At 52.8% G+C, this 15,710-nt stretch overlaps 1 protein-coding gene across 1 annotated transcript; it reads right to left on the reverse strand.

The window, feature by feature from the left end:
* Nucleotides 1–4,132: 4,132 nt before the first annotated feature.
* On the reverse strand, nucleotides 4,133–10,705 carry LOC125116287 (carbohydrate-binding protein AQN-3). Its single transcript, XM_047761376.1, has 5 exons — nucleotides 10,631–10,705; nucleotides 8,193–8,222; nucleotides 7,060–7,195; nucleotides 5,038–5,225; nucleotides 4,133–4,412 (listed from the first exon to the last, which is right to left on the reverse strand). Exons 1-5 carry the CDS (start codon nucleotides 10,674–10,676, stop codon nucleotides 4,399–4,401), a joined length of 414 nt encoding a protein of 137 aa, XP_047617332.1. The 5' UTR covers nucleotides 10,677–10,705; the 3' UTR covers nucleotides 4,133–4,398.
* Nucleotides 10,706–15,710: the final 5,005 nt, after the last annotated feature.

A 15,710-nucleotide genomic window follows, 5' to 3' on the forward strand; every position in this document is an offset into this window, starting at 1 on the left:
GCAAAGAACAACTCCTACAAATGTTTGTCTGTTAAAGGACTTTTCACACTGAGAGTGGGCCCCAAAATGACCTTTATGGCAAAGCAAAAATATCTGCCAAATACTTTGGGAACAGCTCTGTTCTCCAGCCCATTTGGCCAGTCACAGGGTAAATGGGAAGAGGTAAGGATTTGAGATGTCCTGTGGTTAAGAAAAAGGAATTAATTTTTCCACCAAACTCATAAGCATGGAATTAAAACTTCATCTCGTAATATCCTAAAGTCACTTAATTTTCTTTCTAGATCGATGGCACCCATCAACTATGATCACATTTTCCACCAGAACCATAGGCACGGGTTTCTTATCCCCTGGCCTGGCTGTCTATGCCACGGAGGCATACACATACCCAGCACCCCCGCAACCCGCACACCCAGCACGCCCAGGCTGCCCCCTCCCATTACCCCCCCCCGCCCCCACCCACAGCCAACAGGGAGCTTCCACACCCTCAGCCTTCATATCTCCCCTGCTCCTGTGAGGACTTTTGTTTTAACTAAACAACTAACCATCTGCCCTTTGTTACATGTACATGAGATGAGTGACTCTTAAGAGAATAGACTTCAAGAGTCTATTTCTTCGAGGACCTCCAGAACATCAAGGGGAAAATGGAGACAAAGGATGTATGAACATTAATTTTTAAGTCACGATAGGCATTCTTCCTGGTCAATTTCTGAGTTACCACTTTACCAATGCCTCATCTCTTGCGGGTACCGTCCCTCCCAAATTTGCCTTTGAAATGGATGATGGAGGAGGAAACAAGTCTCCATGTTTGATGACCCTAAGTTGAAAGTGGAGGAAGAAAGCTCTGGAAGGCAGAAGGAGGATTTCCTAGTTTATGGACCTACTCTTAACAATGGTCATGTCAGCCCTGCAGTACATACAAAATGCCTTCTCCTGAATTGACAAGAGTTAAACTTGCCGCTTGCATTCAGAAATGGCCAGAGCAAGGACAGTGTTCCACCTCTAGCCCCTGTGTCGTCCCTGGACCAGGAGGGTGGGCGTGACATCTGCACTAGCCAATCAGGCCCCAGACACAGTGGTTACTTCTGTGGGAGGGGCACATGTGCTCAGCAAGGCCAATAAGAATCCTCCCTGACTTTTCTGCCACAATTCCAGGAAAGGCGGCCTGCTTCACCTGAGCTGTCTAAGGGGGTAGGGGAGTGGTCTGGGGCCGAAGGATGCTGTCTCTCTCAGCCTGGGGACGGGACCTGCCTAAGAGTGAAGGCAAAACCCTTAAGGAAGCAGAGGCAGGACAAGTAGAGACAGTCAGAGTCTGAGGACAATCTTAGGGCACCTGAATCTTACTGTGCCTGAAGCCTGATCACTCTTGGACTTCGCAGTTATATGAGCCAACAAATTCTCTGTACCTAGGATGTTTGAGTTAACTTTTCATCACATTCAAACACCAAAAGTCATACCTAGTGGATATTCCCAGGGTTATCTGGGGGTCCAAACCAGAGTAGAATTTAGGAGAATGGACAAGGTAGATCTTGAAAAGCCCAGAGATGCATGAATTTCGTCTTGGCTGACTGCCTGCATCTTAAGGTTGGAGAAGAATCCAAATGTTGATTTAAACAAAAGAAGATTGTTTAGTGTCTCCAATTGAAAGAAAGAAACTAAAAAGTATCAAGAAAGAGATACGGCCAAAGCTGGGCTCAAGGCTCTCTGTGACTTTTGGTCACCCCGCAGATCCAAAGGGGGTGTAGTCAGTCAGAGTTACCAGGAGAGGAAGTTCCCATATGGTGCAGCAAGTTAAAGATCTGGCATTGCTGCCCTTGCGAGCTTGTGGCCACATGCTGAGGGTGCAGCCCAGAAAAAAGTTACCAGGAGAGAACGTATCTGAGTGAATAATGTCTCTTTATATTTTGAGCTGGTGCAGACAGAGCCCAGCACTAGACTGCCGAATAGACAGCTGTACAGACTCAGATAAGAAAGGGTGCCTGGGAGTTCCTGCCATGGCTCAGCAGAAACGAATCTGACTAGCATCCATGAGGACGCAGGTTCGATCCCTGGCCTCGCTCAGTGGGTTAAGGATCCTCTGTTGCCATGAGCTGTGGTGTAGGTTGCAGACATGGCTTGGATCTGGCATTGCTGTGGCTGTGGTGTAGGCTCGCGGCTGTCTGGGACCTCCATATGCCATGGGTGCAGCCCTAAAAAGCAAATAATAATAATAACAATTAGGATCCTAAAGCTTAAAGTCCCACCATGGCACCCACGCAACAAACAAGCAGATGATACTGTACTTAAACCACATGAGGAGTTCCCATCATGGCGCAGTGGTTAACGAATCCGACTAGGAACCATGAGGTTGCGGGTTCGGTCCCTGCCCTTGCTCAGTGAGTTAACGATCCAGCGTTGCTGTGGTTCTGGTGTAGGCTGGTGGCTGCAGCTCTGATTCAACCCCTAGCCTGGGAACCTCCATATGCCGTGGGAGCGGCCCAAGAAATAGCAAAAAAAAGACAAAAAAAAAACCACATAGAGATTTACATGAGGCAAGTGAAGAGGCAGAAGGACAGAGGCTGGTCCACCAAGAGTCAGGAGGATGGGGAGGTGGAGTCGGCCCTTCAGCTCAACCTGATGCCCTGATGGGGATCCCAAGCCCTGGGCAGCTGAGTCTGGAAGTGTTGGAAGGATGACTTCCTGGCCAAGGGGACAGGGTGAGCAAAGGCACGAACCTGCCCAGCAGTCTGCTGTGTCCCAAACTCAGTGTGTGGTGGCTCAGCACTGAGAGGGGGCAGAGGGGAGAAGAGGTTAGAAGGGGAGGAGGGAGGCTGGGGTTGGGGGGGGAGATTTTATAAAACGATGCCAAGTGGGTAAACTGTATCCTGAAGGTGGGATCCTTTGAGGGGCTTTCAAAGGGAAGTGAAAATGGAATTGGAGGGAGTTCCCATTGTGGCTCAGCGTGTTAAGAACCTGACTAGTATCCATGAGGATGCAGGTTCAATCCCTGGCCTCGCTCAGTGAGTTAGATCCAGCGTTGCTGTGAGCTGTGGTGTAGGTTACAGATGCGGCTCAGATCTGGCATTGCTGTGGCTGCGGCGTAGGCTGGCAGCTGAAGCTCCAATCAGACCCTTAGCCTGGGAGCTTCTGTTGCTGTAGGCATGGCTGTAAAAAGAAAAAAACAAAGAAAATGGAATTGGTTGTGGTGCAGAGTGAACTGGAGGAAACCAAAATGGGATCTTTTCTAGAATCTACAACATAGGCCAAGAAAATCCACCTCCCTAGAATGCCCTGGAGGAAAAAAGATCCCAGGGTGACATTCAGAGCTGTCCTTATCTGGAAGGTCCAGACACAGGGAGTGCTGTCCCCAAGGGAGGCGATGGCCCTGCCCCAAAGTCTGTGACGAGACCCCCATGTTCCCCTCCTCGCTGAACAGAAGACAAGGACATGCAAGCAGTTCCAGGCCTAAAGGGCTGTGCCATTCAGGGGCCACTATGGTTTTTCATCCTCCTAATTTCTGGTCTGAGAAAATGCAATATCAGCAGAGGCTGATGACCCCAAAAAGAACATGGGTTTTATATTTTTCTCTTTTCAGAACTTTGTAAGAAATTCTGATGTATCGTAATTTATAAGTGGCTGGTAGGAATCGGAAGAAATTGAATGCATCCTCACCTAATATTCTTTCCTTTTTTTTTTTTTAGGGCTACACCTGTGGCATACAGAAGTTCCGAGGCTAAGGGTCTAATTGGAGCTCCAGCTGCCAGCCTACACCACAGCCACAGCAACACCAGATCCTTGATCCACTGAGTGAGGCCAGGGATCAAACCCACATCTTCATGGATACTAGTTGGGTTCCTTTCCACTGCACCACAATGGGAACTCCCCGATCTTCTTTATCATCAAACACCTGCCCACAAACTTTTGCAAAAGCCTGGTCGACATCTCATTTCTGTTTCTGTAGAAGTTGTTCTTGTGCAGGTGAGTGAAATAGTCAGTGGGCAGCAGTCCTATCCCAAGACAGCCCTCAGACAATAAGAAGCCCTCTGATTATAAAGATCTCGGCTTATAAAGGGGTTGCAACCATGCCCTGTGTGGCCGAAGGCTCCGGCCTGTGAAATGAGGACTTTCGAACTGAACAAAACAAAGCCAGACTCAGGTAAAGAGACTTTATTCAAAACGATTATAGCAATAAATAGAATGACCCAACCACAAGACTGGCAAGTTATCTAAAAGCTCAGGAGTGAGAAATTTCCCTTTGCAGGGAAAAGCCTAGCTGGAAGGATGGAGGAGACAGGACAGGATGGGCAGCTGCGATCAGACAAGTGACCAGGAAACGTTGGTCCTCGTGGCCTGCTGATTCCAGAAGAGTCTTCAGGAAAGATGGCTTTCCTCTGCAATGCTTGTCCACCCTTAGACACGAGTCTAAGATTTGGCTCCTGTGGCAAGGAGAGCAGCTTAACTAGAGCTTAGTGGATTCAATTCAACAAGCATTTTCTTCCAATTATTGGGGGGAAAGGTCTGCTAGTCATTGATGAGAAGGGAAGCCAATTTTGAGGGACTGTGTCTGGATCATCCTAGGACATATATAGAGCAGACATAACCTACATTTCATATAGTATACGTCATACATGGTCTGCTATGCCATACATATCTGTTAAATATATACATTTTGTTATATGTACTACACATTTCAAATAAATACACCACAAAGGCCTCCGAGTCTCTAATATGATCAAGAAAGGGCAATTTTATATTTGAGATGACGATGCCACATTAGGGACATGCAAAGTAAAACTTGGGAAATATTTTTTCTATACATGTTATTGTAAGAGTTTTTTTATTTCAAGTCTTTCCAACTTAAAACACTGTGGAGGCAGCAATGCTGGGCTGGGACTGGGCAGTGTTTCTGCAGAGACTCACTGGCCACACTGACTCTCCCTCGCCCAGCTGTGGTCAAGGAAGCCTTTGAATCAGTCTTATTTCAACATGCATGTAAAAGCCACCAGCCCGACCCCCACACAGCCACGAACCAGCAGGCCCACCCTCCCCGTCACGCCTTACCTTGTGCAATGCCGTAGAAATAGACATTGAAGGAGGAGGCTGGGTGGTGGGAGTCTCTGGAGTACTTAACAGTCACAACGTTGGAAGAAGACTGATAGACAAAAGTTGTGCCTCCACAAACCTTCAAAAAGTTATCAGGTCCTGCCCGTTGGTCTCGGACTTCTAGATACTCCTTCCCGCAGGTGAGGCTGGTGGGAGAGGGAAAGGCAGCATCCGCGTTTGAGATCCTGGTCCCTCCTGCAGGCAGCCGCCCCCTCCTGGGACTCGACACAGTCACCCCCCTCTGCTCAGCAGACCTTCCAGGCCTGGTGCCCCCCAGGGAAGGAGAGTCAGCCTTCGGAAGAGGGGACAGTTGCCCAGGACCCTCCCGCCTCCCCCTGAGGACTTGCCTCCACCTGGGCTGCAGGGGACTCCCACATCCCCTGGGCAGCCCCACTTATGGCTCAGGGAAGCCCACGCAGGACGCTGGGATCAGGAGTCACTGTCCCTCAGGCCACTTGAGCGTCACGACACAGCCCACCCCGTGGAGTGTTTCCTTGGGCAGCAGCCACTGTGTCAGGTGGGGCCTCAGACATGACATGTGACACCACTGCTGGTTCCCCCCTGCATCCCGATACATGGGGCCCAGCCCCCCAGCTTGGCCTCCAGGACCAGCAGAGGCGAGAGGGGCGTCCACCTCCACGTGCTTGGGCCAAGTGCACGTGGATGGTCAGCCTCCTGCTCAGGCCTCCCGTCTCTGTCTCCTGCCCCTCAGACCCGACCCCAGCCTGTCATCCTCACTTAGCCACCAGCGTGTCCCCCACACAGGAGGGGCCCGGGCCTCTCTGGGCTAAAGCAGGACACGGCAGGGATGTCTCACCAGGACACACACTTGGCTGACTTTATGCCACTTTGCTCTGGGACAGACTGATTCCTTCCTTGGAGCCAAGGACAGACAGATCCAAAATCAGTCTTTGCAAAAGTCCACTGGACTAAGGGGAAGTTTTCAGAATAGCCCGTCCCTCTGCCCCTTCTAGAAATGGTGATGCAGGAAACGCCTGACCCCCTCACCCTGATGTGGTCTGGGGAGACGGTGTCAGCCCTGCTGTGAGGCAGCATCTCTAGTTGTCCTCATGCTGCCGAGCAGCCCCTGAGCCTGGTGGGGGTCCTGCCCCTGTGGAAGGTCTGGATGGGAAGGGTCTCAGTCACAAGATAAGATCACTCATCAGAGCCACTGCTGCCATTGATGGAAATGCGGCTCCCGCGTTAAAATCTGTGAAGACTAACCTGCTGCAGACATGCTGGAGCTATTGCTACATTGGAAAGGCCTTCGGCGGCCGTATCATTTCATTTGCTCTTTTAATCATTCATTTGTTCTTCCGGTTGTTCATCCATTCTTTCACTCATTCATACACAATAGTTTAAAAAATATTCCTTTACCCCCAAAGTTAAGTCTCCCTTTCTCTTAGGCACAAACTCAGACATGGGCAGGAGTGATATGATGCCATGAATTCCACCCCAGGTTTGGCATGGGGTCAGGGATGGGGACACATCAGAGACAGATCTGTCCCGGGGCCAGAGTCGGAAAAGGGGTGTCGGGTGTGATGGAAAATTCCGTCCTCAGGTGAAGTCATGAAACAGGAAATGAGGCCTCTAAGCAGCAGGCAGGGGAGTCGGGAAGAGGTGGGGGATGATTCCGGGCCGAGGGGACCGTGGGAGTAAAGGCTCGGAGCTGCCCCACAGGGTGCTGGGTCCCCAGCTCAGGGTGCGATGGCTCAGCTCAGAGAGGGTGGGGGAGGGGAAGAGGTGAGAAGGGAGGGGGGATCCAGGGGTGTCATGAGGGCTGGGAAGGTCCATGTAAGGAGAGCAAACTTCATCCAGCGGGCAGAGCCACTGAAGGGTGTCCAGGGGGAGAGGAAGGGAGTCAGGATGTGTGTGGATGAGTGTGCGGGATGGTTCAGGGTGAGCTGGAGGAAGCCAAGAGCCACCCCTTTCCATAAAATGACAACATCAGCCAACAAAACTCACATCCTGAGCACTCACTTGAGAGGAAGGATTTGCAGTATAATTTTGTGCCCAGGTTTCATCTCGATGGTCCAGACACAGTTAGTCGTCAGCCCCTTATAGTAGGAGATCCAGCCGGAATAGTTTTTGAGGAAGCCCCCGCAGTCATGAGAACCTACAACACAAGAAAGGATCCCAGGGGCCCAGAAGCAGCACCAGGCCACCAGGGGCTGTGCCATCCCTGGGCCCTGCCCCAGTCCCCTTATTACAACCAACGGCCATCATCCAAGTTTGATGACCCAAAAAGATTGGTTTTGTTTTAGCCTTTTAAAATTTCGAATGGCCTCATACCCATGACTACGTTTGCTCTGACAACTGTAAAAAGAAATTAAACACATCTGCAGCAAACCATTCATTGTCATCAACAGTGTCTCCAACGGGAGGTGAGCCCATGGAGACAGAGCCCTCAGCTTGGCCCCCTGCAGGGCCCGTCCATCTGCAGCTTGAGAAAGAGCAGGAAGCGGGTCTCTGGCCCCAAAGGAGCCTGACCTCTCAGAGCCTGAGCCCCACTCGCTGTGGGGACCTGCACGGAGGGGCTGCAGCGCCTGCTCAGCGATGCCCCAGCTCACATCTGGGAGTGAGCAGACAGAGGGCACTGCCCCAGGCCTGGGGCCCCTGCGGAGCTCAGGCGCTGAGGGGCTCAGCCAGGCCTGGACCTGGGACCCCAGGTGCACCCCCACTCTGCCTCCTCCTGCCCCGACAGGAGACGCCCCCGCCCTCTGCCCCGACCCCTCACCATGACCCCTGTCCTCTCCCTCGAGGTCCCATTTCTGACCCTGAACGTGGTGCCGCCCCTCGGCCTCCTGAGTCCAGCCACTTGGGGGGCTCCCTCCCCTGTGACACCTGCGCTGCGGAGACCAGGCTCCTTCTCCTTTCCCTCTGAGCTGCTGCTGGCTCGGGAGGGGGGCAGGTCGGGGTCTTCAGAGGCCTGGGGAGGTGGGCTTAGGGATGGTTAAGACCGAAGCAGACTGTTAGGTGGGGAAAAGCAGTCTTTTGGCCAAACGGGTTCCTGGTACATTGGATTCCCTTGTGGAGCAGCCGTGTGTGTTCCAGCTCCGAGCACATCTCTGTGTGAGGAGGGGACGTGGGGACATCATATTTTCTGCATTTACCTTTATTCTGTGCAGTTGAAACCAGTGTGGCTGAAAGACACCAAAACAGAAAAACACCATGACAGCGGGCAGTTACAGACGGGTCAGATCAGAGAATGCAAAATGCACACCGCTGTGCGAGGACCCGAGCGCCAGGGACGGGGCTGAGCAGGAGGAGCGGTCACTGTCCTCATCCCGGGGACCGTCCTGGTCTCACAGGGGAAGGGCGGGCAGGGGGTCTGGGGCTCGGCTGGCAGAGACCCGCCCGTTCAGCTGTGGTCTCCTCATCTCACGTTTCCTTCAATGGAACCTCGATGAATGGTCCTTCTCTGGAGCCGCAGTCAGAAAAGTCAGCTCAGGAGGGGGACCGACTTGTCCCATGAGCCCGGGAATTTCCTGGTCTCAGCACCCATGGTCTCCTCTCCCATGATCCCAGACGGCTGGTCGCCCTCAAAGAACCTAAATATTTCTTGCCTATTCATTGAGACCAGTGATGAATTTGAGTTTGAAGTAAACACCTTGACTAAGATTTTCAATTGCAGCAAAATGATCCATTCGAATTTATGGATTTTTCACTATATCAGGGACCCAAGCTAGGCCTTGAATCAAGGGCCCTGACTGCAAAGCCATCACCTCCCACCCTGAACGTCCCTATGCGTTATCTGCATGACATGATGAGTCATCACAGCTCAGATCCAGAATCAGAAAGCCTGGATCACCGTCCAGGCCGCATCAGAGCTGGGTGGCTTGGGACTCGTGACTTACTCTCCCTGAGTCTCAGTCCATTCATCTGTAACATGGGAATTTAGTCGTAACTCCCTGGTTGGGGTCCAGAGGAAAATGCACACATTCGTGGCTCAGCACCAGCCCAGGGAGCCCTCCACGGGGTCGCCTGCCCCTGTCAACTTTCTATGACACTCAGTTCCTTTCACAACTAGATATGTCTTTCCTCAGTTAATAGAAGGCAACAAATACTCTGGAAACTTTCAGCAATTGGTGTCAAGCAGGACCCTGGGAGCCCATCTCCTGCTGCCCTTCATGGGCCCCGAGGATACAGCGTGTTTGGAGTGACAATAAGGTAGTTCTTGTCGTACATGGGGTGTCTAGGAACTCTGCTCAGGTGGATCCAGATCAAGGTTTGCCTGAAAATGGCCCCAAGTGCTGATGCCAGCCCATCCCCATCACTCAGTGGGACGTCTCTGGATGGACCCCCAGCTACACTGAACAACCTGCTGAGATGCTTACCCTAGGTTTTAAAAAGCAGAGAACACAGGACACTTGGAGGACTTCAGGAAGTCTCCCTAAATATAACAACTGTGCATAGTGATGATTCGAACTGAAGACGCTTGAGGAACTGCAGATGCAGGAAGGGCTCTGATGGACCCACTGCTCCCTACAAGCTGCCCACGGACTTGCCCAGGAGATCAGCCCTCCCTGTACCAGGGGGAGAGGCTGGTCCTCAGCCCACGAGCCTGGGATGGAGGCCGACAGGGACCTGAGCTCACACCTGCCCTTCCCCTTGGCCCCCATGGCTCCTGTCACCACCCACAGTCCTGTGCCTGAGGGGAGAGGACAGGCACAGGGAGGAGAAGGAGAGCCTGGGGAGGAGGCAGCCCCTGAGCTGAGTGCAAAGGGCAAAGGTGAGCGGGGGGAGGGGGAGGAGGGAGGAGAGTGAGGACAGATGAGAAGAGGCGCCTGAGCAGAAAAGGGGGCAGAGGATGAGGGGGGACAGAACTGCACAGAGAGCAGCAGGGAGCCACAGACAGATGCTTCCCTGAAGAATGGGCGCCCGTGCCCCTCCCAGCATCCACAATCAGAGCGGGTCTCCCTGGGGGGGGTCCGGGCAGTCCCAGCGCCCAGCCCCCTGCAGGGGAGGGACTGTCCCTGTCAGCACAGCCTCAGCCCCTGCTGGGAGCTGCTGCTTCCCACTCCTCATTCCTCAGCATGTCTTCCTGCCAAGTCTCATCCTCAAGCAGAGGCAGAGCACCTCCACCTGCCGGGGGCTTCTCCAGGGGCCCCGCTTCCCCCTCGGATGCCCCCGGCCCTCAGGTCAAGCCAGGGTCTCCCTTCCAGCACCCACACAGTCACCCCGCTGAGAACACCCCAAAGCCCAAACCCCTCTGCTTCACCTCCTCATCCAGGTCTGGGCTGAGCCCTGGCTGCCCCCCAGGGCATCCTGGGACTTGTGTTAAGGCAGGAGGGAGGGGGCAGAGAGGGCAGGGAGCCCAGGGGAACCCAAGGACACAGGGGCCCAGAAAGGGTTTCCAAACCCAGGGTCATGGCCAGGCCGTTGGCCCCCTCTTCCCCACCCAGCATGAGGCAGGTGTCTTATTGGAGGGGCGTGCCTTGCAGACTGTCACCCCCAGAGCTTCTGGGTCTGCACCAAGCACCCTGCACAGACCCCCTGAGCTGCAGAGGAAGCAGAGAGGGGCCAGGAGCAAGGGCGGGGCCCGCCTCACCTGTACTGAGCAGCAAGGCCCAGGGGATGGCGCTGCCCAGCTTCATCTCAGCAGCCTGGCCCCAGCCTCAGCAGTGAGCCTGGCCCTGGAGGCTGGGGCTATATAGACCAGCCGCTGCAACCTGATCTCCTCCCTCCCCCTGGGGCCCAGGCCAGCAGGGCTGCAGGGGCTGAGGTGCTGGGGGCCTTGGCTTGCTCAGAGGGAGGGGCGCCTGCTCAGCACCCTGGCCTTTCTCACTGGGTCCTTCCCCATCTAGGCTGGGACACAAGGCCTGCTTTCTTCTCTTCTTGTCCCCTTTCTGTCGTCCTGGATGAAGGGTAACAGACTGGCCACAAGCACCAGGACCTCCTTCCTGTTGGGGAGCCGCCCTGCCAGGGGTTAAGCTACTGCACTTTCACCTCCGTGAACCTGCATGAGCCTCACACCACCCTGGACAGGAAAGGAACTAAGAAGACCCATAGAGACCAAGGCACTTGCCCAGCGTCACTGGGTGACAGGACGAGGTCTGAGTTCCCGGGCTGCCCGGTCTCTCTAAGAGCCGTCCCGTGTCCCTCAGGGCAAAGCCACACAAAGAGCCCCCCGTCTTCTCCAGGTGTGGGTCGGCACTGGCGGGGCAGCTGCAGTGCACACCCCTGTGTGTGGGCGTGTCCACAAGGATGACACGTGTGCAGGTGTCGCCACTTCTTCCCTATTTATACTGAGACCACATGGCTCTGTCCCTGAGAGCTCCCCAGTTACAAGAACCCAGCAGACCTGCAAGTGCAAGACAGTTGAGCAGGTTCTCAGCACCTGTCGCAGGATTTTCCACCAGGTGTTTCCCCAAGGAAATGAAGACTCAGGTCCACACGGGAAATTCCCGTGAATATTCACAGCAGAATTACTCCAAAAAGAAAGAGAGGAGAAACACCCAAAGGTCCATCCACTGCTGAAGGGATAAATAAATCACGGTCTGCCTCTAGAACGGAAGTCATTCAACCATGAAAAGCCATGGCCACCAACAGCCTCCAAGGACCGTCACCACCTACACGCCAGCCAGGAGGCAAGAGAGCCCATTGTGCCGACATTAAACGACTCTGAATTTTACCAGTCTTTCCAAATGCCTTGCTGAATAGAAAGCTTCAAAATAATAAATTTTTTTAAAATACGTATTTCTCCTGTTGCCAGTGGACTTCATCTCCTTTCTTATGCACCTAGTTCAACTGCTGCTTTTTTGTGAAATACTGACTTATCCATACTTTTGGCCAGCTCTCTATTATTTTTTTTTTTTGGCTGTGCCTGTGGCATGCAGAAGTTCCTGGGCCGGGGATCGAGCCCAAGCCATAGCAGTGACAATACCAAATCCTCAACTGCTAGGACACCTGGGAATCCAATTTTCTCTTACACATCCATCACTCACCTTTCTCTAAGGGCCAGGGGAGGACTTCCTGTCCTCTCCCACCCACTTCTCTCTTACAGGGGCCCTCAGGTCCCCAGGGTAGAGCAGCCTCGCACCTCCTGCAGAACCAGGGAGGCCGCCCTCAGCCACCTGCTCCCTCGGGCCTCCTGCCTGATGACCGCAGGGGAGGCCGCTTGGGACGTGTCCTCCTTCTCAAGGTCAATTCCACTTCGGCCCTTGAGCCCCCTGATTATTGCTACAATAAAATCAATAATGCCACCCCGTTCTCCTCCATCCAGACTCCCTTTCCTGACCTTCCCAGATGCCCCTCACAGTCCCCGCCCTCAGAACACCCCCTGCCCCGGTCTGGGGAGAGGACACGGGAGCTCCCCGTGGACGTAAATGCCCGGATGGAGCAGAGGCGGGGACCATGGGGGGAGGCAGCTCCTCATCTCACCCGCCCCCCCCCCCAAGGAGCCTGCCTTCAGTTCCAGTGTGTCAGGCCCACTGTCCTCCCAGCAGCGTCCAGGTGGGGAGGGGGGCTGCCTGGGGAGAAACAGAAAGGACAGTCCCTTTTCCAGGGACCACTCGGGAACCAACGTCTGAGGGTCCTGAAGTCACCACACCCTCCTGAGGAAGTGTCTGGGTTAACAGCAGCTTTAGAGCATTTGCGTCCCTCAGATCTTTGTCCCCAAGTGTCCCAGCTGGTTTCTGAGGGCCCCAAACCAGCCTGGTCCCTTCCCGAGCCCTTCCCCTGTGGCGCCCCCTGCAGGGCTCTCCTCGCCTTCTCCTGACAGCTGGGGGTGCTCAATCCTGGCTCCCAGGCCCCCAGCGCCCTCCACCCCATCACAACCTGCCAGCTGCCCTCTGTCTAAACCGCCCGTGGACAGCATCCTCTGCCTCCAGCCCGGGCTTGGGGCTCAGGGAAGGGGCACAGGGTCTGCTGGGCATGTTGGGAGCTGCCCCCCAGCCAGGACCCTCCTCCTTGCCAGAGACCCGCCTTTTTCCCAGGCGCTCCTCCCCCTGCGTGTCCCCTGGGCCTTGGAGACGCTGAGCCCAGACCCAGCTCTGGGAAGGGGCCTCCGTGGTGGTGGAGGGGTGTGAGTGTCCCCAGGAGGCTCCTGTCCTGGTGGGTGACACTGCAGGAATGGGCGTGTCCCCCCCATGGGCTGGGAAGGGACAGGGGAGGTGTGGCTGCAGGGGAGGGGGAGGGCTGTGCCCCCAGGTCCCCCACCTGATGGGAAGCCCCCCCCCCCAAGGAGGCGGAGCCAGAGGCAGGCGGGGCTGCCAGTGCAGAGCCCCTGGGCGATGCCACCCCGAAGCCTCCCTTCCCGCCCCAGGAGTCCTCCCTGTGCTCCTGGTTTAAGGTGTTTGTGGGGGTTTGAGTGACTGCAGCACAAACATCCCCCCTTCCAGGGCTGGAATCCCAGGACAGAAAGTGTCTCTAAGTTTCCTTAGAGAATCCTAAAAAAGAACAGTCCATGTTCTCGTCAAGCCCCCTAAGCTGAGCAGAGCAATTCCAGCTCTTCTTTATTTGCAGAGTAAAAGCAAAAATGACTCAAGGTGACAGTCTTGCTCTTCTTCACTTTCATGAAGTCCTTCTGAAGTCTGATGGTGAAGAAGATGCTTTGCTGGATGCTTCTCCTAGTTGCACTTTATGGTATAGAGATTGTCCCTGTCAGGGACTGGTGTCTAAGAGTTTTACCTAACATGTTAAATTTGTTTCGAATCCGTTAACGTGTTATACACTGTAATTTTATTCTTTTAATGTTGCAAGTTACTCCTAATTGGACTGTTTAAATTATTTTTGTGCTCTAGGGATGAATTCTTACTTTTTAGGAATTTTTTTTTTTTTCAGCCTCACCTGCGGCATCTGGAAGCTCCCAGGCTTGGGGCAGAATTGGAGCTGCAGCTGCCGGCTTACGCCACAGCCACAGTAATGCAGGATCTGAGCCGCATCTGCGACCTACACCACAGCACACGGCAAAGCCAGATCCCTTACCCTCTGAGCAAGGCCAGGGATCGAACCCACATCCTCCCAGAGACTATGTCCTGTTCTTAACCTGCTGAGCCACTACAGGAACTCCTTAGGAATATTTTTAACACTATTAAATTCAGTTTCTAAAATTGTGCTCTATTCTGTTTTATCTTATGCCTGCATCCATGTTCATAAGTTAGATTGCCCAAAGTTTTCTTTCCTGTACAGTTCCTACCCATGACCTGTAGCAGATTATGCTTACTTCAGATGATTCTCAGTTTGTGAAAAGAATTCGATAGTCTTTCCACTTCCTCTGAGATATCTTGAATAAGTTAAAGGCTATTGAAGGCAGTGATATTTCCTTGTTAAACTGGCTGGAACTATCGTCTTTGAGATGAAATTTTTGATTACTAAGTCTGGGTTTTCGGCAACAATAATTACCAATTGAATCAAAGAACCAGTGGATGAATGGATTAAAGACTTGTTTTTGAAGAAAGCCGTCTCCTTACTCTCTTTTTTAAAGGATATTTTTGGGGCAGTTTCAGGTTCACAGCCACATTGGGAGGGGGTGCAGGGATCTCCTCCATACCCCGCGCCCCCTTTCCCATCATCGGTCCCCACAGTGACGCTAGAGCTGATGTTCCCACATTGAAACGTCATTGTCACTGAAGTACGCAATTTACTCCAGCGCTCACTCTTGACGTTGCCACTGCTCCAATCCCCCCACCACCCGCTCGGCTCTTAGATGGAAAACATTAAAACCAGTACATACGGGTGGAACAGTGGCTATTAAAAGGGGAAAAACTTAGCTAAAGAAGGTGGTCTGGGAATAATTGGAAGCAGGACATATCGAGCCCAGTAACAGCCCTTGGAATTCTGTCTTCTGCATACCTAAGAAATCAGGAAAATGGAGAATGTGACATGATCTTAGAGCAATCAACACCGTGATTGAGCCTATGGGACCTGCCCAGACAGGAACCCTTTCCCTTCTATGATCCCGTCAGATCGAAATGTCCTAATTATAGACCTCAAAGACTGTTTCTCCACTATCCCACTAGCAAAATCAGATAAAGGAAATTTTGCTTTGACTATCCCTGCTGTAAACTTAGCACAGCCTGAGGCTTGATATCGCTGGAAAGTGTAGCCACAAGGAAGGTTAAACAGCCCCACCATCTGTCAGCTTTTTGTACAGCTTTTTTCTGTAGAGCCCGTTAGAGATTCTCTTTCTTCTACTCAAATCTGTCATTATATGGATGATGTTCTGTTTGCTCATCCTGATTCTAAAGAATTGGGCCATGTGATGACTGTCTTACCCGCCATACTTCACGACTATGGCTTCCGTGTTGCCCCCGAGCAGGTCCAAAAAGCATCCCCCTTCCCCGGAAATATTTGGGACAAACAATGTCGGCTCAAACTATTAAACCACAGATACTTCAAATAAAGGCTGAAGTAAAAACTTTAAACGATGCACAGTGTTTACTAGGTACCATCAATTGGGTGTGTCCAGTTCTAGTATAACCAGTAATCAAATTCAACACCTAACTACCCTCTTAAAGGGAAATGAAAAAGACCTCAATGCTCCCAGAAGGTTAGATGATAAATCACTATTGGAATTACCACAAATTAATCAGAAGTTACAAGAATGCTCGTATGACGGGAGGTTTGCACAGACGCCCTTTCAACCTTTGATTTTGCCCACAGCTTTAATGGCACCAATTATGCCTGCT

The sequence above is a fragment of the Phacochoerus africanus genome, chromosome 15 (genome assembly GCF_016906955.1).
Source record: "Phacochoerus africanus isolate WHEZ1 chromosome 15, ROS_Pafr_v1, whole genome shotgun sequence".
Lineage (NCBI taxonomy): Eukaryota > Metazoa > Chordata > Mammalia > Artiodactyla > Suidae > Phacochoerus > Phacochoerus africanus.

What these genes read in the sequence shown, in the direction of transcription:
- LOC125116287 (XM_047761376.1), bottom strand. Translation starts at nt 10,676, where the DNA reads ATGAAGCTGGGCAGCGCCATCCCCTGGGCCTTGCTGCTCAGTACAG. An exon ending in GGCCTTGCTGCTCAGTACAG is followed by an intron (nt 8,223 to 10,630) that starts GTGAGGCGGGCC and finishes GGTGTCTTTCAG; the next exon opens with CCACACTGGTTTCAACTGCA. An exon ending in CTGCAAATCCTTCCTCTCAA is followed by an intron (nt 5,226 to 7,059) that starts GTGAGTGCTCAG and finishes CTCTCCCACCAG; the next exon opens with CCTCACCTGCGGGAAGGAGT.